At 41.0% G+C, this 22,150-nt stretch overlaps 1 protein-coding gene across 2 annotated transcripts in view; it reads left to right on the top strand.

The window, feature by feature from the left end:
• Window positions 1-22,150, top strand: part of LOC126159827 (ankyrin-3-like) — a 111,336-nt gene that overhangs the window by 75,378 nt on the left and 13,808 nt on the right. For both annotated transcript variants that reach the window (XM_049916637.1, XM_049916636.1), the window contains exon 5: window positions 15,037-15,186. In XM_049916637.1, coding sequence (XP_049772594.1) covers window positions 15,037-15,186 — 150 coding nt within the window. The remainder of the gene's footprint in view (window positions 1-15,036; window positions 15,187-22,150) is intronic.

Raw genomic sequence — 22,150 nt, 5'->3', positions numbered from 1 at the left:
AGAGGTGCAGAAAGAAGAGAAAGGCATATGAAGTAGGATGGAATAACAGGCCAGAAAAGAAGACAGAAGAGGAAGCTTTTGGAGGATGAAGAAGAAGACCCTGATAATCCATTCTATAGTGCAGGAATGTATTGAGAAACTTTGATAGCCATTTACCACAAATTAGAATTTTTCGAATATAAGGAACATTTGCTCAAAATCCACACAAGCTAGAGGGATGAAATTTTTATACAGCACTCCTAGTGGTCAAACTTACATTTTAACACAGTCATTTGGCAATATGTGCAGTAGTTTCATTTCACTTTAATAATAAAGCAATTATTTGTAAAAAAAATTTGGATCATTAATAAAAAAATAATTGGAAGGAAACTAGAAAAGATACTCCAAAATCCCTCTGTCATAACTGCAATACTAAACCACTCTATATGTAAAAAAATTCAAATTTTTCTATTTGGTAGTTTATTCATAAATGTTCCTCAAACTTAGTGATTTTAATATGGGCAGCATAGGCACCTCCGGCTCCCCTTAAATATGTAATTCTATCCGAATTATTTACAAATAAAGTTGGGAAATCTACTTCTTAACTTAAATAGCGTGAATGTCACAAGACCTAACCAGTAACTTCTTCATTGCCTCAAGCTATGTACACTACTGCATTGTACCTATTCATCTGCTTACTATGACATCCAGTTCACACACAAGTATCCATCCACATTACCTGCATGTACAAGAAGCCTCTCTTCTTAGGTCAATCGTAAATTCATCGCCCAGTTTCTTTGTGAGAAATCACAAACTTTAACCAACACACACACACACACAACTACAAGTGCCAAAAGTAGAAACTGCCACATCTTCAGTAACACAGTTCTCATTTGATACACGTATCTCCAAACAGTTACTGCCATTGAACACCGCTGCTACATGTAGCATTGTTTGCAGAACTCTGGAAATGCTTGTCTTTTTCCATGACAACACTTGCTTCATAAGCACCACTTGTAAATTGCACGTCGTCCAAACACCAGCCACAACTTTTGCACTCGTTATCACACTATATACAAATTTCCATCAACTGGCATATGTAGCATAGTTCCTTTGTATGTGCATTGCACTTATATTTAAATTATTATGCACTAATATAAAACACACACACACACACACACACACACACATACACACAAACACACACACACACACACACTCAAACACTTCAGTGACTACCTTGCAGTCTCCAGATATTTGCCTGTATCTTCTTCTAACTTGAAGAAGGCACAATGGACTTTCTCTACTTTCTATGTGAAAGCATGATTTCATGAATCTTTACTGAGATATATTTGGTGCATTGCCTTACGTAACCTATTTCTCATGGTTTTCAATCATATTCAATCATTCTTGTATCCATGACATATACTAATACAGTCTGATAAAATCATTACACTGAACCCAGTAACAAAACCAAATTCTTGATGTCAGTGAGAAATAACCTGTAATCAGCCCTTAGGCGTATATATATATATATATATATATATATATATATATATATATATATATATCATTAATGTGCTTATTTTGCTGGTCATACTCATAGACTTGTTCAGCCTCCCAGTCAGGTACTATTCAACGTTCACCTGTTTCGTGTGAGTGCTCATTGGCCAGTGTGAATCAAATAAATCTATTGGCCGAAGCTTCAATTCTGTGATAAAGGTTTTAATGGAAGTTAAATTTTTAGTGCAGTAGCTTCGTAATATGACAAATACTGTGCTCCATTTTTCTCTGAATTTCCTTCCCCAGTCATTTCAGAAGTATCTGTCACCATATTTACTGTATGTTCCCCCTACCGCCCAGTCTGTAGCATATGACCTACGAACACCATCTGATGGACATAGTAGCAAATGAAGTAAATTTAAATGTTTAGCCAATCTAATTTCTGAGTGATTGTAACTTGGTATGTTTAACCGCTAGTATGAGGAACTCATGAGAGGCAGTGTGTAAACTGATTGTCCCACTAGGTAAGCCATTTATCTTAGTGGATTAGTGGACCCATTGTTGCCTTTGGCTGTATCGGTCCCATTATCTGTGGATGAATAGCTGCCCTGTGGTCCCTGTGTGAATACATGTATCGGAACACTCTACCTCTGCACTGTGGGCCAGCCACTGGACACAGCAGGACCAACCCCCAATATACAGCCACACAGTGAGCACAGCGGCTGTGGCCGGACCCTCGTCACAGCTGTGCAGACCACAGGTCCCAACTCAACCCCCGTCTGTGGCATGTCGTGAGTTCTGTCACTACAGAAGCATATCTTTAAACAAATTAGAGGAGGGTGGCGTTAGCGAATTGTTATGGTGAAAAAATCGAATTTTAGTTTCTAAAAAGCAGAGATGGCAATGGTTAACATTAAACTTATTGTTTGAATCGATGACAACATCTTTCTTTGTATTATGTTCATTCAGTGTGGTAGTATGGGAATTGTTTCCTAAGCTAAAATTCTTTTCCAAAGTTTCTGTATAATTTAATGTAGTGGATTGAGTTTCTAGTTTCATTGTTGATTATATATCTCCCAAATTAATCTTGGAGGGAATGGATGTGGAAGTAGGTTGCTGGTGCATTGCTATATGAGTATCATACATGAACATAAATTTATGGACTTTATCAACTGCAAAAGAGAAAGGTAGAGTCTGGAGAAAGTGGAGCATGTAAGACTGGAAACATAACCTCCACGTAGGACTATGGACATCGCTTGATGTAGAGTTTATGTTTAAATATACATTGCATCAACAAGAACTGAAGTATTCGGAAGGGCTGACGAAACGAAATGATATTTCACATGTTGATGCAGTATGTGACATTATATCAGTCATTGAAAAATCGAGTCAAATTTACACAGAAATTAGTGGTATGAACCCATTTATAGTTTGGCATTGCAACCACACTTACCTGGACACATGCGTTGGTTCTGTTGGGAAGTAAATCTTAAAGTCATTTTACCCTCTCCTGAGGGAAAGTGGGCCATAACCGTTGCAACTCGTCGTTGATATCGCAGTTACTAGCACTGCTATGGATTGACACCCGACATGTTAGATCTGGATGTCTTTCGGGGCATGGGGGTATTTCAACATCACGCAGACAATTTATGGAGATACATCCCATGTGTGGGTGAGCATTTTCCTGTTGATTGTTGATGTCACCATACTGTTGCATGAGAGGTAGCAAACAGGGACATGGGATGGCAGTGGCATACCATTGTGCCGACAGCGTCCTCAGTCACTATGAGTCTTGAGCTGAGGTCATACCCAGTGGATCCACATACCATGACCCCAGAAGTAACACTGCTGCATGTCTCCAGAAAACAGAAGGAATGCGACCAAGGTCGCCGCCATAGTGCCTGACGATGCTCATCTGGGCCAGTACAAAATGTGATTCATTGCTGTAATGCGAGTAGTCTATGCATTATATTCACAGAACCACTCCAATAGAAGTCTTTTCTGTGTTGGTAGTAATGACAGTTACACATGGCTGAATAATTCCATAGCCCATCTGCTAGTGGCCTCTGACACCAACGCAGGGACGAGGAAGACATGCTCATGGTCTTAGGGACTGTGAACAAAACAATACATTACTACGATTGGCTGGTTCAATAACAAAAGTGTTAAGGGAGGTGACCACGAGTACATTTAAGAAGATTAGAAAAATGAGTGAAATATAAGTGATACACTTCGATCCGTTGCAATGCTGTCTCGAGGCAGTAGAATATTGCCGGACATGATAGCGTGGCCAATCTGGCTCCAAACCTAGAGAGACATTAAATACTTCTGTTAGTACAGGGTGGAGCAAATGAAATTGGCCTTGGGGAATGAATAGGATTGCACGTGAATGTATGCATACAGCCATGTGATCCACCACGTGATCCACATCAGTTCAGATTGTAGTGCAGGCTGTGCCAGTGTGAGTGGAGCAGAGCAGAGGGGGCGATGGTACTCACAGTGGAGCAGCAGGCGTTCGTTGTGAAAAGTTATGTGAGAACGAAGTCATGGAAACGGTATGGTCAGTTGTTTTCTGCGAAATTTAGTGGTGTTAAAGTGTGAGCAACGAGTACCATGCAACGCTTAATCCGAAATTGATGTCAAACAGGATCTGTTTTCAACCAGTAAAAAAAAAAAAAAAAATGCCTTAACTCCCCTGCACATCACAAAACATGGCTGTAGTGCGCCAGAAAATGTTCCAGAGACCTACTAAATCAAACCAACACCTGTCACAAGAGACCAGGATGAAACACTGATTACGCAGACCTGCATAATCAGGGTGGTCCATTGATTGACTGGGCCAAATATCTCACGAAATAAGCGTCAAATGAAAAAACTTGTCTAGCTTGAAGGGGGAAACCAGATGGCGCTACGGTTGGTCCGCTAGATGGCTCTGCCTTAGGTCAAACGGATATCAACTGCTTGTTTTTTAAATAGGAACCCCCATTTTCTATTGCATATTCAAGTAGTACGCAAAGCAATATGAACGTTTTAGTTAGGCCACTTTTTTCACTTTGTGGTAGATAGCGCTACAATGGTCACAGACATATGGCTCACAATTTTAGATGAACAGTTCGCAACAGGTAGTTTTTTTAAATTAAAATACAGAACGTAAGTACGTTTAAACATTTTATTGCAATTGCTCCAATGCGATACATATACCTTTGTGAACTTATCATTTCTGAAAACGCATGCTGTTACAGCATGATTACTTGTAAATACCACATTAATGCAATAAATGCTCAAAATGATGTCCGTCCACCTCAATGCATTTGCTAATACGTGTAACGACATTCGTCTCAACAGCGAGTAGTTCGCCTTCCGTAATGTTTGCACATGCATTGACAATGCGCTGACGCATGTTGTTAGGCGTTGTCGGTGGATCACGATAGCAAATATCCATCAACTTTCCCCACAGAAAGAAATCTGGGGACGTCACATCCGGTGAACGTGCGGGCCATGGGATAGTGCTTCGACGATCAATCCACCTGTCATGAAGTATGCTATTCAACACCGCTTCAACCGTACGCGAGCTATGTGCCAGACATCCATAATGTTTCCATAATGGTAGAGCACTTGCCCGCGAAAGGCAAAGGTCCCGAGTTCGAGTCTCGGTCGGGCACACAGTTTTAATCTGCCAGGAACTTTCATCCATAATGTTGGAAGTACATCGCCATTCTGTAATGCAGTGAAACATCTTGTAGTACCATCCCGTAATTTCTCTTGTGCCCAGTGGCAGAACTGTACAAGACGTTCAAAGTCGTCGCCATGCAATTCCTGGTGGACAGAAATATGAAACGGGTGCAATCGATGTTGATGTAGCGTTGCATGGTACTCGTTTTAGAGATTCCCGATTCTCGCGCAATTGGTCTGCTACTGATTTGCGGATTAGCCGCGACAGCAGCTAAAACACCTACTTGGGCATCATCATTTGTTGCAGGTCGTGGTTGACGTTTCACATGTGGCTGAACATTTTCCTTAAATTACGTAGGCTAACTATCCGGCGAACGGTCCAGACACTTGGATAATTTCGTCCAGGATATCGAGCAGCATTCATAGCACACGCCCATTTGGCATTTTGATCACAATAGCCGTATATCAACAAGATATCGACCATTTCCGCAATTCGAAAACGGTCCATTTTAAGGTGGGTACTGCATGATGAAGCAAATACCGTCCGCACTGACGGAATGTTACGTGATACCACGTACTTGTACGTTTGTGACTATTACAGCGCCATCTATCACAAAACGAAAAAAGTGGTCCACCTAAAACATTGATATTTCTTTACGTACTACACTAATATGTAATAAAAAATGTGGATTACTATTTAAAAATACGCAGTTGATATCCGTTTGACCTATGGCAGCGCCATCTAACGGGCCAACCATAGCGCCATCTGGTTTCCCCTGTTCAAGCTAGACGAGTATCTCTCTTTGTAGTGTTTGATGATTATTTCGTGAGATATTTGGCCGGATCACTATCAATGGACCACCCTGTATATCCCTATCGCATGTCTGTTGGTCATGCATTAAAACCAGCAGATGTTCCTAAGCACCTCCACAATTGTGAATGGCCATTCACTGAGATAACAATGAATGGCTTGGACATGGATTTTTTCTTTATGTCTGATGGAGAGTAATTTCAGCCGAGTTGTTACGTCAACTAACAGAATCACAGGTCCTGGGTAGCAGAGAGTCAGCAGAACTTCCACAAAACACCTTTGCACGATCATCAGGTTGGATTTTGGTGTGCAATGTCTGCACGCAGCATTACTGGTTTCAGCTTCTTCAATCAGCTGCTGACTTTGGCCCATCACATTGCCAACATTTTGGAGCTATTTGTGGCAGCATTATTGGAGGAGGGAAAGGTGTTCAGTTACTTCCAAGAAGATGGAGCAACTGGTCATACAGCAAGCCGAACCTTTGATCACAGATACACAATTTCATGATTCACAGTTGTTAGCAGAGGTCAGCCTGGTTGGGGCCCTACCTGGCCACCTTTGTCACCTGATCTGTCAGTGTGTTATTACACTGCACGAGAGCCATCAAGAGCAGAGACAATCACAACAACCCTCACAGTCATCAAGAACTGCAGCAGAACACTCCAGATGAGACTGCAGCAGTTCAAGCATCCAACCTTCGATCCGCCTTCAGCAACCTACCGACCAGGGCCCAAAAGCATCAAGAGATGAATGGTGGTCATTTTCAACAGCTGATATAGTCATCTTAGTGCTGCATTTACTTTCCTCTGTTGTATTGCTTTGTACTATAGAACTCTAATTTCTGGCTGCTTTTATTTGACCCCACCTTCTAACAAATTGCGTGTGTATGTGCGTCCACCTTAGACTACTGTACATGGAAAGAGCAAAGCTATACAAGGAGGTAAGCTAGTAACCTTTCTCTCTGAGTCAGTAAATATAATGTTATCTTTTGTAACTGCAGTACAAGTATTTGTATTAGTGTTAATATTAGTAGCAAATGCCAGTAATAACATAGTAGTAACAGTAGTAGTTGTAGCTTCTAGAGAAAATTCATGGTGATGTAGTATTAATAGAGGCTTTCAATAGTTGTAAGAGTTATATTGTTTATTACTGCAATTACAGTATCAGTTCTCATTGTAGTGTTAATAGCAATATGTAAAATGAAATAGTAAAATTAGGCAAGATGATTTGAAATAACGAATGCCACTATGTAGAGCACCACATCTATATCCGTATAAATGTTGGAGCATACTAGTAGACAGAAGTAAGGACAGTGAAAATCTTATATTTTAGACATACCATATTATAATGTTCAAAATAAGAAAGAAATAAGAGAAAAACAAGCTTGACATATTTGAGGTACCTAGTAGTTTCCCGAGAGAATGGCAGAGGATGACCTGAGGTGGTACTGTGTACCAAAACCAGTAACCAGTAGACTAAATGAAAACTCCTACTAAGGACTAAAACACTCATCCTCGAAATACACCATCACTTCCATTCCTTGTGATATGGTGCATTACCTTGTTGAAAAACGCCACTGCCATCGTGAAACATGATCCTCATGAAGAGGAGTATATGGTCTGAAACAAGTGTATATTACTTGTTGGCCATCATGGTGCCTTGAACAATCTCTACTGGACCTATGAACGTCAAGGTGAATTTCCCTAGAGCACAATGCAACCAGCGCCAGTTTCTCTCTGTAACACAGCATAGGTGCCCAGGAGATGCTAATGTGCCCATTTCAGCCATAGTTGCTGATGTCATGGTGTTAACATTGGCAAATGTATGGGTTGTCAGCTGCAGAGGCACACTGTTAGGAGTCTTGAAGGCACTGTGTGTTCAGACACACTTGTAGCCTGCACCATCTGTCGCGGTCTACCAGTCTGCCCGGCCTACAACATTAGAGAATGTAATGAGGGCTGGCCACCCAACCCCATGAAGTCTGGACATAGTTTCACCTTGGTTTCGCCACATGTCGAAGGCACTCACCACAGCGCTCCTCGAACACTCAACAAATCGTGCATTCCGAAATGCTCGTGATGAGAGTTCAGGTCATCATAAAATTCCCTCCTTCAAACTGAGACGTATAGCATACCTTCCCCATCTACAGATGGACAGCACATTTGCTGATCCTACATCGACTGTGAGTGCGTCTGACTGGCAGTCATTCCTCGTGAAGTGACGCTGCTATTGCCAGTACACGTTTAATCGATGATAGGCAGGTGATCATAATGTTCTGGCTAATGAGTCTGTTATTTATAAATTGCCATGATCGCTGTTCCACCCGAGAGGGTATTGAGAAAATGACATAAACTAATAAATGAATCTCTGAACCAAAGTGCAGGATAACACATTGCTGATAAAAAAACCATTATTTGGTCTCAGATGGTAGGAATAGTAGTAAAGGGGTCACTGTGAGCCCAGTATGCAATATGGCATTCTTCCCTTGTCTTGACCAGACGTGACAGACTGTAACCTTGACAACGATAATGCCTGCCCTCGTGGTCATGTGCATCTCAACACTGCTACATTGTAACATCTAAATGCCCCAAAATCTTATTGCTGCACAATTAGGCCAGCCATGCAACTGGAGATCAAGAGTGGAGCAGCTTCCAAATTATGTCAGTTGCAGATAACGTATGCATAGAAAGTGTCTCTGTATCCTTCAAAAGTATCACGCAACATCTGACACTGTTCACGGGCATTATATAAACGTGCTGTGGTGTCCGGTCTACCTGTCATGGAGATTTGAAACCCTGATCAGTTACACTGCAGCTGATGGCGTGTTTGTGTAAGAAGCCAGAATGACATCTCACCGCTTTTTCGGTATGCTTCAATTTATCTGTCACGCATCGCATTATTAATTCTAAAACAGTGACTTGTAACAGTACACTTGTTTCAATCGGTCTCTTCACTCTTCTTTGGATTCACAGACTGAATAGTGTTCAGCTCTGAATTTGAATGTGACACCTTTTATTTCACAGATAAGAGAGACATCAGCAACTACCGACCTGTTTCACTGCTTCTACCATTTACCTACATTTTTGAGAAGGTGATGTATTGTAGAAGAGTATCACACCTTGGCAACAATAATATTGTCAACAAATCACAGTTTGCCTTTCAGAAGAGGTGCTCTACTGAGAATGCCATTTGAATGTTCACACACCAGATAGTACAAGCATTAAATAACAAAACAGCACCAGTGGGTATTTTCTATGACCTATCCAAGGCATTTGATGGTGAAAATAATAATATACTGCTAGATAAATTTTGTAGGGTAGATGGTGTAGTCAACCAATGCATCTTATCACATCCAACCAAAAGGTTGCAAAAAGCTGTATTTAGTAGTAACTCAACCAACAGAATTCAGGGACATAATTATGATAGGGTGGAAATCACATATGGGGTTTCCCAAGGCTCAATCTTAGGTCTACTTCTGTTTCTCAAAAAAATGGTTCAAATGGCTCTGAGCACTATGGAACTTAACTTCTCTGGTCATCAGTCCCCTAGAACTTAGAACTACTTAAACCTAACTAACCTAAGCACATCAGACACATCCATGCCCGAGGCAGGATTCGAACCTGCGACCGTAGCAGTCGCGCTGTTCCGGACTGAGCGCCTAGAACCGCTAGACCACCGCGGCCGGCTCTTCTGTTTCTCATATATGTTAATAATCTACCATCTAATGTACAACAAGCAGAATTAGTTCTTTTTGCAGATGACAACAGTATTGTTATCACTCACAGTATTAATACAGAACTGGAAGAAATGGTAAACAAAGTTCTCAAAAGTATCATTGTTTGGTTTTCTGCAAATTGTCTCACCCTGAATTTCACAAAGACACATTATATACAGTTCTGCACCTCTGGGGGTACAGCATCAGTGATAAGTGTAACACATGGTGGTGAAGTAATACATAAGGTGAAAACTTTTAAAATTCTTAGGTGTTCATATTGATGAGAATTTTAATTGGAAAAACATAAATTTGGGAACTCGTAAAATAATTAAGTTTCGCTACATTTGCACTTAGAATCATAGCAAATTTTGAAAGGAGATAAATCAGTAAGTTGACATATTTTGCTTCTTTTTATTCAGCAATGTCATATGGAATAATGCTCTGGGGTAATTCATCTTTAAGAAAGAAGGTCTTCATTGCCCAAAAACGCGTTGTAACAATAATATGTGGCGCTCAAGCGCGATCGTCTTGTAGCCATCTGATTAAGGAGTTGGGCCTACTGACTACCGTTTCACAGTATAGTTATTCCCTCATGAAGCTTGTTGTAAACAATCTACTACAGTTCAAAAGGAACCATGAGGTACATGATTACAATAATAGAAGACAAAATTACATTCATTACTGAACATTACGGTTTTCTTTAGGTTACCATTAAGGTTTGAACAAAAACTTTTGACCACTTACCCTGTGATATAAAATGTCTAACAGACAGTATGGTAAAATTTGGAAATAAATTGAAAAAGTTTCTGCTTGAGAACTCCTTCTACTCTGTAGAAGACTTTCTATGTTTGTAATGTGTAAAAAGGTATGGGTGGGAACTGATAACTCAATCTGTGTTTCTTGTTACCATTTTGGGAAAAAAGAATAGTAATTTTATGGTGATGTTTAGAGTACAAATAGACGTATAAATTGTGGTACGGCAGCACCAGGACGAAGTTTTTGAGAACGTCGTCAGGTAAAGAACTCTTCTTCTCAAAAAACTTCGTCCTGGTGCTGCCGTGCCACCGAGACTATACAGCCTACCCAAGATTCATAAGAAAGTGAGTAACTTGGGTGCTCCTACCTACAATCTAGCCAAGTATTTAGCATCTGTTCTTGGCCCTCACGTCGGTAAATGCGAACATCACATTCCCAATTCTATGGTGTTTATTCAGAGATTGAAGTCCTTGTCTCTTAGTCCCTGCGATTTGCTTGTGAGCTTTGATGTCGTGCGACCCGGTTCCTCTGGAAGAATCCTTGCAATTAATTGGTGAGAAACTGGATGAGGACACAACCAGGCTTTGTCGCCACGTGCTGACGTCGACGTACTTTTTATTCAATGACAAATATTTTGAACAGACTGACGGAGTGGCTATGGGGAGCCCACTGTCCCCAATAGTCGCCAACCTTTTTATGGAAGATTTGGAGGACATGGCGCTGAAGACGGCGTCCTTAAAACCAACCTGTTTCTGGAGGTACGTTGACGACACGTGTATGGTGTGGCCTCATGGGAGAGAGGCTCTTGACCGCCTCCTAGATCATTTTAATTCCCTGCATCCTAGTATCAAGTTTACCATGGAGGTGGAAAGTGATGGAAAGCTTCCGTTTCTGGATGTTCTGGTGTACAGAAAGGATGATGGGACAGTGGGACACAGTGTTTATCGTAAGCCTACGCACACGGACCGTTACCTGCATGCTTCCAGCTGTCATCCATCGTTCCAGCGTACAGGGGTCCTGCGAACGTTGGCGAGAAGAGCTTATGCCATTTCAGATGGAGAAAGCTTGACACAAGAATTGGACCACCTTAAGGTTGTGTTCAAGCAGAATGGCTATACAGATACAGATAAACAGTTTGGACCATCGCCTGAACCACCAGAAGATACCTGCAAATCGGTGGCTTTTCTGCCTTTTGCTGGGAGCATTTCCTCGAAGATAGGAAGAATTCTAAAAAGATATCAGATCAAAAGTATTTTTCGTCCGCCGGCCAAGCTTAGAGCGTTTCTTGGCTCTGTTAAGGATGACCTTGGTTTGAGGAAGCCCGGTGTGTATAAGATCCCTTGCCACTGTGGGAAGGCTTATATTGGTCAGACGATCCGGACCATTCAGGACCGATGTGTTGAGCATCAGCGGCACACACGGCTGCTTCAACCCGAGAAATCCGCAGTGGCGGAGCACTGTCTCACCGAGGGACACAGAATGCAATATGATGCGACACAAATGGTTGCCCCTGCATCTCGCTATTGGGACTGTGTTTTAAAAGAATCCATAGAGATTCGTTTATCTGACAATCTTATTAATAGAGACAAGGGTTATCTTTTAAGTAAGACTTGGGACCCGGTGTTACCTGACATTAAAAAAAACGGTCTGCGTCTCATTCGTCGGAATAGAATTTTTTAAAATTTGTTTTATTTTTGACAGCGATATCTCGATTTCGCCTCTTTCCACCACTGGCGGCGCGGCATGTTTACTGCACTAGAGGGCAGCTACGGCACCTTCTCGCGCACGCGTTGTGGGTCTTCTGCGGCCTATATATGGGCTGCCCCTTGCGCTGGGAAGTCAGTTCCGGCGAGATTGTGCACCAGCGCTCTCACCTGATGATGGCAGCCAGTTGGACCGCGGAAATATTGTGTCTTGAAGACGTCATGATCCGGCTGCATACCCGAGAAGAATATTATCAGACGTATAAATTAACTGGCAATTTGCATCTAAAATGACTCATTCGACCACATGACGATCTATCGTGCAATTTCACGCAAGGAACGTGAAAGTAAGCAACAAGCGTTTCTTTCTATTCCCCATGAGTGGGCGATATTCACTTAAACATCTGAAAATTCAGTAACTGTTTTCTATCGTACCTCATTCGTTTCATATTATGCAACATTTATCAACGACATTATGCCTTGTAGACATACTGTGTTTGGCTATTTTGTCACCTCCTTGCGAGGCATTAAAATACCAACATACAGAAAAAAACTCGCAGTGCAGCTATTACTCGGCAGTGGCGTACGAGCACTCTGTCTAAGACTCGTGGAAGTCTAACGACTTGATGGAACAGTAAAGTGATAAGAATTAATCCCTACATGTTATATGTCTACTTCTAGTACTCATAGATCAACTTTGTCATTATACCATAAATACCTTACGCCTCAGTTGTCTTTGATGGCGAGTAGCGAGCGGCGAGACGGAAATGACGCCCCTTGTGAGGGTAGTCTGCTTGGCAAAGGAGCAGTTCGGCGCTGTCGAGTTTCTCTCGCTGTACACAGACATTGAGGTCGACCCCAGTTTTCGGCGCAGCATTCGCCTCACCCAGTGGTGAGCCCCGATGCAGCCGCCAGGCTGTCTGCCGTTCACCCAGGGGGCGACGCGTTGCCTGGGGCGGCTGGCGGCTTAGGCTGTCGTCGTCGTGGCCCCAGGGCGGAACTGGAGCCATACCCCATGTGCTTTTACGTCACGAGAGCGCTGCGGTCCCTGTGTTGTTTTGGGGCCATCAATAATGTTCTGAAGCGACATCCCACAAACTAACAACCTTGCACAACATCATATCACTGACATAATTCATCCCCTTCTTGATTTATATCCTATTTCTTCGTGTTCTGTGTTTATTTTCGCATCATTCTGACAGACAACAGAGACGAGAGAACCCAAAGAGATTTTTAGATACCTATCTCCAATTTCTTCCCCCTATAGTCGGATTCCTGTCTCCTAAGCGGGTAGGAAGTCAAAAATTAAAAAAAAATCGACTTTTCGAAAATATGTCTGTTTTGTAGAGTACATCTTTCTGAAAAGTTTGATGTATAAAACATATATATTTCAGTGATTATAAGGCACGCTATTAGGTACTGCAGGTACCAAGATTAAGCGCTACGCCCCTTACCACAGACATCTGCTGTCATACATACGTGTATTTCGCTGTGTTGAATTCTAATGTTTATATTAGCGCCAGAGATGGTCATACGTGTAATAAGGGACTATTTACATAGAAGAAATGTCTTGATGGCGGCACTCTAACCCCAATGAAAGCTTTAATGAATGTGCATGGAAAAGATTGCCAAAAACCAATTTTTGTGTGGAAGAGATGTACTTGCTGTTGGTGTTTATGATGCAGTTACATGTTTTAATGATAGTGTGTAAAGCCGGATATGTATTTTAGAGAAAATGCGAATCAAGAGCAAAGTGAACTGCATCAAAGCTTTATATGCAATAAACAGAGAGCGTGCAGTGAAAGCACATAAATCAGTTTTGGAAGTGATAAATTCGGAAAGAGTGAATCATAGGAATGTGGAAAAGACGAAAACAGATTTACAAAATGGAAAAAAAACCTATTTGTGGTGCTCGACAGTTCTAAAAGATGCCAAATGCAGCCGGAAACTTTAATGGCCATTTTCTGCAAAACACAAATTTCTATTCTCAGATACATGTAACACCCAAAATAAATATGCCATTCCTTTTCCAACTTGGTATCCTTATTAAACACAAACTCCTTAATGCAAAACTCTAGGATTTTCCATCTCTACTAAAAACTGTGGTAAAGTTTGAGATAATTAACTATAAAATTTGAGTTTTTTCTAAACATGAAGTTTAAAATGTAACAGGTCATTCATTATCTTGAAAATTAAATAAATTCTAGAATTTCATACACCTTTATGTATGGATTGTATGCTGTGCAAAATTCATCGAAGAATCTCTCTTACTTATGAAGAAAAGTGTACCTATAGTAAGTGAAGAAATTATAAAATTTCACATGTAAAAAAAATTTATTTCGTTATGTTTTTGAACTTCCACTGCTATGCTTGTGAATCCTGGTCATGCTGACCAAAATTCTATGAATTTATTTGTAAAAATATAGACAGTAGAATTTAGTATCTTGTGGTGCCTCTTCTGCTCCAAGTCGGTCCGTTTGACGTCCAACCCCCTTAACATACGAGCTACAAACACCATCTCATGACGGTAGTACCACATTAAGTGCATTTAAGGGTTACTTTCATTCAAATTTCTTTGTGATTTATGCTGTTGTCTATTGAAATTATGTTGACCAATGGGTGTTGTAAGCACAGTTGCTGAGCTTTGTACACATCTTATATTTATTTTGTACCAAATATTGTGTAATATTCTAGGCTACAGGTATGAGAAAATGAGGAGAAGGCAGATGTATGATTACCTGAATGCTGTCATTCGTCTTACGTGGGCCACTACTGTCATTGGCAGTGTGTGTTCTATTATCTGTGTGTGGACAGTACCTCAGCTGTACCGTCTGTGGTAATCTTCCAACTGGACTCGATGTGAAAACCCTTTTGGAAGCAGTGTTCCTTCTGTGCAGCACGCCAAGCGCTGAAGACAGCAGGACCGGCTCCTCCTCGCAGCCGCACAGTGGCCACAGCGACGACGGCCAGAGGCCAGCCACAGCTGCGCCCCCCACCTCTCCCCAGACGACTCCACAGCCTGATGACGTCGCCGTCTCTCTCCTGCGGTGAGTTCAGTCACTTTACGTGTAGACTGTCCACAATCACAGTGCGACATGTTGGGCAGTTAGCCAAGTGATAAAGTCAAGAAATCGAATATGGCTATTTTACGTTTTTGACGAAGCAGAAGTTGTAGGTCTCGTATAAAGTTTTTCCTTTCATTAATTGTGACGTTCGACGAGGAAAGGATATAAGGGGATCTATACACCCTTCTACAGGTTTGTTGCATGACTCGTTTTCAGTTCCTAACACAGCTGACTTGTGTAAGATAACACTAAATAATTCCCCAAAAATAACGACTGTGCTGGTGTGTTGGGAGCAATTTCAGTTTTCAGCGAAAACTCTGTCTAGTAATCTCTCAGAAAGCCCTACGATATTCTGGTAATACATTAAGCACACTAGTGGAAAGAAGCAGTGAATAACCTTCACTGTGTGATAAAAATGGTGAAGTCACTGGTGACAGTGCCACTAAAGCAGAGTTATTATACATAGTTTTCCGAAACGTCTTGACCAAATAAGAAGAAATAAATATTCCTGAATTCCTATCAAGAATAACTTCAAAGTGAGACACATAGAAGCAGATATCCTCGGTGTAGCAAAGTAGCTTAAATCACTTAATAAAGGCAGGGCCTCCAATCCAGATTGTATATCTGTCAGATTCCTATCAGAATATGCTGTCACAAAAGTTCCATATTTAGCAGTTACATACATCAGATCGCTCACAGAAAGATTCGCACCTAAAGACTGGAAAATTGTTCTTGTCACACCAATACCCAAAAAGGGAAATACGAGTAATCCGCTGAATTACTGGTTCATAGCACTAACGTCAATTTACAGTAGGGTTTTGGAACATATGCTCTGTCTGAACATCATGAATTACCTCGAAGAAAGCGATTTATTGACAATTATCATCAAGGGCTTAAAAAATATCGTTCATGTGGAGCATAACTAGGTCTTTATACTTGTGAAGTCATGAGTGCTATCGACAGGGGATGTCAAAATGATTACATATTTTTAGATTTACAGAAGCCTTTCGACACATTTCCTCAAAAGCGTCTCCTAGCTAAACTGCGTGCCTATTGAATATTGCCTCAGTTGTGCGACTGGATTCGTGATTTACTGTCAGAAAGACATCGAGTAAAACAGATGTAATATCCGGCGTTCCCCAAGGAATTGTTACAGGCCCTCTATCGTTCCTGGTCTATATTTGTGGCAATTGACCCTGAACAAAGAAAAGTATGAAGTTATTCACACGAGTACTAAAAGAAATCCACAAAATTTCGATTACGTGATAAGTGTCACGAACCTGAAGGCTGTAAATTCAATTAAATACTTAGGGATTACAATTACAAATGACCTACACTGGACCGATCACGTAGATATTGTTGTGGCTAGAGCAAACGAAAGATTGCGAATCATCGGCAGAACACTTAAAAGGTGGAACAGGTCTGCTAAAGAGGCTGCTTACACCACTCTTTTCCATCCTATTTTGGAGTACTGCTGTGCGGTATCGGATCCGTATCAGGTGGGACTGACGGATGACATCGAAAAAGTTTAAAGAAGCGCAGCTCATTTTTTATTACCGCGAAGTAGTGGAGATAGTGCCACGGACATGATACGTGAATTGGATTGACAATCATTAAAACAAACGCGTTTTTCATTGCGACGGGATCTTATCATTAAATTCAACTACCAGTTTCCTTCCTCCGATTGCGAAAACATTCTGTTGGCACCGACCTAAATAGGGAGAAATAATCATCACGATAAAATAAGAGATTTTGCACAGAAAAATTTAAGTATTCATTTTTCCCGCGCGTCGTTTAAGAGCGGAACGGTAGAGACACAGCTTGATGGTGGTTCATTGAACCCTCCGCCAGGCGCTTTATTGTGAATAGCAGAGTAATCTCGTAGACGTAGACGTACATGGTTTCCTATCTCATGAATTAGCCATGTAGGGAAGAACCCTTCACTTTCATTTCCACGATTATTCTCCCAACGGCATAATGACAAATTCTCTCACAGGGTGTGTTGTAACACCGTAGCTGGGGGAGTTAAATGAGCTGAGATCCGTGGCTTATCCTACTACGAGAGACGTATGTGACAACGTCTATTGGCAGTTTTTGAAAATCATTCGTGGCAACATGAGCTTCTACGAAAGTGGAAGTCGGACCTGTCAGTGTCCAAGTGATAAAGGCGGCCATTTTGGATCAATAAAAATCAGGTCAATCCTATTGTGTGGGCATGGTTGAGTGGAGATGGACACAGTAGCCGTATATCGACAGTTGTAAAACCTTCTGTAGCTCAGGGAGTTTTACAGGCGAAGTGACAGTTCTTTTTATTCATCGCAGACCAGTTTCAGCGTAAATTCGTCATCACTTCACATTTCTTCTTTGAAATCATTGATCTATAGTGGTAGTCACCGATGTTTTACTGTCGCTTTGTGAAATAGAAACCCTATCAGATGTTGTTGTTGTTGTGGTCTTCAGTCCTGAGACTGGTTTGATGCAGCTCTCCATGCTACTCTATCCTGTGCAAGCTTCTTCATCTCCCAGTACCTACTGCAACCTACATCCTTCTGAATCTGCTTAGTGTATTCATCTCTTCGTCTCCTTCTACGATTTTTACCCTCCACGCTGCCCTCCACTGCTAATTTTGTGATCCCTTGATGCCTCAAAACGTGTCCTACCAACCGATCCCTTCTTCTAGTCAAGTTGTGCCACAAACTTCTCTTCTCCCCAATCCTATTCAATACCTCCTCATTAGTTACGTGATCTACCCACCTTATCTTCAGCATTCTTCTGTAGCACCACATTTCGAAAGCTTCTATTCTCTTCTTGTCCAAACTAGTTACCGTCCATGTTTCACTTCCATACATGGCTACACTCCATACAAATACTTTCAGAAACGACTTCCTGACACTTAAATCTATACTCGATGTTAACAAATTTCTCTTCTTCAGAAACGCTTTCCTTGCCATTGCCAGTCTACCTTTTATATCCTCTCTACTTCGACCATCATCAGTTATTTTACTCCCCAAATAGCAAAACTCCTTTACAACTTTAAGTGTCTCATTTCCTAACCTAATTCCCTCAGCATCACCCGATTTAATTTGACTACATTCCATTGTCCTTGTTTTGCTTGTGTTGATGTTGATCTTATATCCTCCTTTCAAGACACTGTTCATTCCGTTCAACTGCTCTTGCAAGTCCTTTGCTGTCTCTGACAGAATTACAATGTCATCGGCGAACCTCAAAGTTTTTACTTCTTCTCCATGAATTTTAATACCTACTCCGAATTTTTCTTTTGTTTCCTTCTGCTTGCTCAATATACAGATTGAATAACATCGGGGACAGGCTACAACCCTGTCTCACTCCTTTCCCAACCACTGCTTCCCTTTCATGCCCCTCGACTCTTATAACTGCCATCTGGTTTCTGTACAAATTGTAAATAGCCTTTCGCTCCCTGTATTTTACCCCTGCCACCTTCAGAATTTGAAAGAGAGTATTCCAGTCAACATTGTCAAAAGCTTTCTCTAAGTCTACAAATGCTAGAAACGTAGGTTTGCCTTTTCTTACTCTTTCTTCTAAGATAAGACGTAAGGTTAGTATTGCCTCACGTGTTCCAACATTTCTACGGAATCCAAACTGATCTTCCCCGAGGTCCTCTTCTACCAGTTTTTCCATTCGTCTGTAAAGAATTCGCGTTAGTATTTTGCAGCTGTGACTTATTAAACTGATAGTTCGGTAATTTTCACATCTGTCAACACCTGCTTTCTTTGGGATTGGAATTATTATATTCTTCTTGAAGTCTGAGGGTATTTCGCCTGTCTCATACATCTTGCTCACCAGATGGTAGAGTTTTGTCATGACTGGCTCTCCCAAGGCCATCAGTAGTTCTAATGGAATGTTATCTATTCTCGGGGCCTTGTTTTGACTCAGGTCTTTCAGTGCTCTGTCAAACTCTTCACGCAGTATCTTATCTCCCATTTCGTCTTCATCTACATCCTCTTCCATTTCCATAATATTGTCCTCAAGTACATTGCCCTTGTATAAACCCTCTATATACTCCTTCCACCTTTCTGCTTTCCCTTCTTTGCTTAGAACTGGGTTTCCATCTGAGCTCTTGATATTCATACAAGTGGTTCTCTTATCTCCAAAGGTCTCTTTAATTTTCCTGTAGGCAGTATCTATCTTACCCCTAGTGAGATAACCCTCTACATCCTTACATTTGTCCTCTAGCCATCCCTGCTTAGCCATTTTGCACTTCCTGTCGATCTCATTTTTGAGACGTTTTTATTCCTTTTTGCCTGCTTCATTTACTGCATTTTTATATTTTCTCCTTTCATCAATTAAATTCAATATTTCTTCTGTTACCCAAGGATTTCTATTAGCCCTCGTCTTTTTACCTACTTGATCGTCTGCTGCATTCACTACTTCATCCCTCAGAGCTACCCATTCTTTTTCTACTGTATTTCTTTCCCCCATTCCTGTCAATTGTTCCCTTATGCTCTCCCTCAAACTCTCTACAACCTCTGGTTCTTTCAGTTTATCCAGGTCCCATCTTCTTAAATTCCCACCTTTTTGCAGTTTCTTCAGTTTCAAACTGCAGTTCATAACCAATAGATTGTGGTCAGAATCCACATCTGCCCCTGGAAATGTCTTACAATTTAAAACCTGGTTCCTAAATCTCTGTCTTACCATTATATAATCTATCTGATACCTTTTAGTATCTCCAGGATTCTTCCAGGTATACAACCTTCTTTTATGATTCTTGAACAAAGTGTTAGCTATGATTAAGTTATGCTCTGTGCAAAATTCTACAAGGCGGCTTCCTCTTTCATTTCTTCCCCCCCAATCTATATTCACCTACTATGTTTCCTTCTCTCCCTTTTCCTATTGACGAATTCCAGTCACCCATGACTATTAAATTTTCGTCTCTCTTCACTACCTGAATAATTTCTTTTATCTCGTCATACATTTCATCAATTTCTTCATCATCTGCAGAGCTACTTGGCATATAAACTTGTACTTCTGTAGTAGGCATGGGCTTTGTGTCTATCTTGGCCACAATAATGCGTTCACTATGCTGTTTGTAGTAGCTTACCCGCACTCCTATTTTTTATTCATTATTAAACCTACTCCTGCATTACTCCTATTTGATTTTGTATTCATAACCCTGTAATCACCTGACCAAAAGTCTTGTTCCTCCTGCCACCGAACTTCACTAATTCCCACTATATCTAACTTTGACCTATCCATTTCCCTTTTTAAATTTTCTAACCTACCTGCCCGATTAAGGGATCTGACATTCCACGCTCCGATACGTAGAACGCCAGTTTTCTTTCTCCTGATAACGACATCCTCTTGAGTAATCCCCGCCCGGAGATCCGAATAGGGGACTGTTTTACCTCCGGAATATTTTACCCAAGAGGACGCCATCATCATTTAATCATACAGAAAAGCTGCATGTCCTCGGGAAAAATTACGGCTGTAGTTTCCCCTTGCTTTCAGCCGTTCGCAGTACCAGCACAGCAAGGCCATTTTGGTTAATGTTACAAGGCCAGATCAGTCAATCATCCAGACTGTTGCCCCTGCAACTACTGAAAAAGCTGCTGCCCATCTTCAGGAACCACACGTTTGTCTGGCCTCTCAACAGATACCCCTCCGTTGTGGTTGCACCTACGGAACGGCCATCTGTATCGCTGAGGCACGCAAGCCTCCCCACCAACGACAAGGTCCATTGTTCATCTGATAGTGAACTGATATTGTTGCAAGACACAGTTCAGTTGATGCCTGAATTCAACGGGCCCAAAAGTGGCAATTCAGAGTATTCAATGTGCCTTTACAATTAATCGGAGCAGAATCCAACAAGTTATTGGGCAATAGAGGAGTCTGTATCCATTCAAGAGAAAACAAGGAACCCCACCAGGTATTTTAACAATGACAATGGGATCAGTAATGTTTCTGTGGACTTAATAAAACTTATTCTCTCCCAGTGATTCAAGGATTTCGGGCTTTAATTACCTATTATGGTCAGCCACAGATGTACGATGTCTGGCGATCCAGGTGGCCAAATCATTTACTCGAGTGGTCCACAAATTGAGCAAATACTTGTCAGAATACTTTTCCCAGTCTAAAAGCTTTATGCACACAGGCAGTCAACAAATCTTCATCCACGGGTCTGATAATATAGAAAGCTACAGAGAATGTACGCTGAAATTTTATAAGATAGAGAGCCTGATATGTATTTACCCAATTTGTCGTATACAAATAGCATCAGCCATTTGACATAAGAAGACAACCAACGAGAAGTAAGTGTAACAGCAAAGACTAAAGATAGAGAGCACAACGAATAATACTTTGTAGATAAACCAGAAACTCATCAATGTAAGATGATGCAGCATAATCAAAAATAATTAATGTATATGATCTCAGGCAAAGTCTGTAAATTATGTTACACGTACTAGATATAAAATTAGGAGAATCTCAGTAGAAAAGGAGCTGAAAAAAATTAGAAAATAAATTATTGTTCTTGAATAAGAGACAAGACATGGAAAGGGAAAAATATTTCTGCATAAAAAGACTAATACAAAAAGAGGAGAAAGCTGGCTAAAAAGCGACAGAGAAACATCAGCATGAGGAAATAAACTATTAAGAGCAGTAAATGAAACATATTAAGACAATACTCGATAATGGAGTGAAAAGTTTGTTGAGAGCGAGTTAAGAAAACCAGCCTGGAGAACAGATCGTGCGTAACATGGTAGTATTGTGAATAACAATGTACAGAGCGAAAGAGAGCCTACGCTTCCTTTTTTCTTCGGCATCAGACTTCTGTGGTGACTAGTAAGAGGTCCTACATAAATATAGGCTTTGGCAGACTAAAAGCGAGAACAGCTTTAAACAAAAATACACTCCTGGAAATTGAAATAAGAACACCGTGAAGTCATTGTCCCAGGAAGGGGAAACTTTATTG

This window comes from Schistocerca cancellata, unplaced genomic scaffold, assembly GCF_023864275.1.
Source record: "Schistocerca cancellata isolate TAMUIC-IGC-003103 unplaced genomic scaffold, iqSchCanc2.1 HiC_scaffold_1148, whole genome shotgun sequence".
NCBI classification, from domain to species: domain Eukaryota; kingdom Metazoa; phylum Arthropoda; class Insecta; order Orthoptera; family Acrididae; genus Schistocerca; species Schistocerca cancellata.
This window is presented reverse-complemented; position numbering and strand designations above follow the sequence as displayed.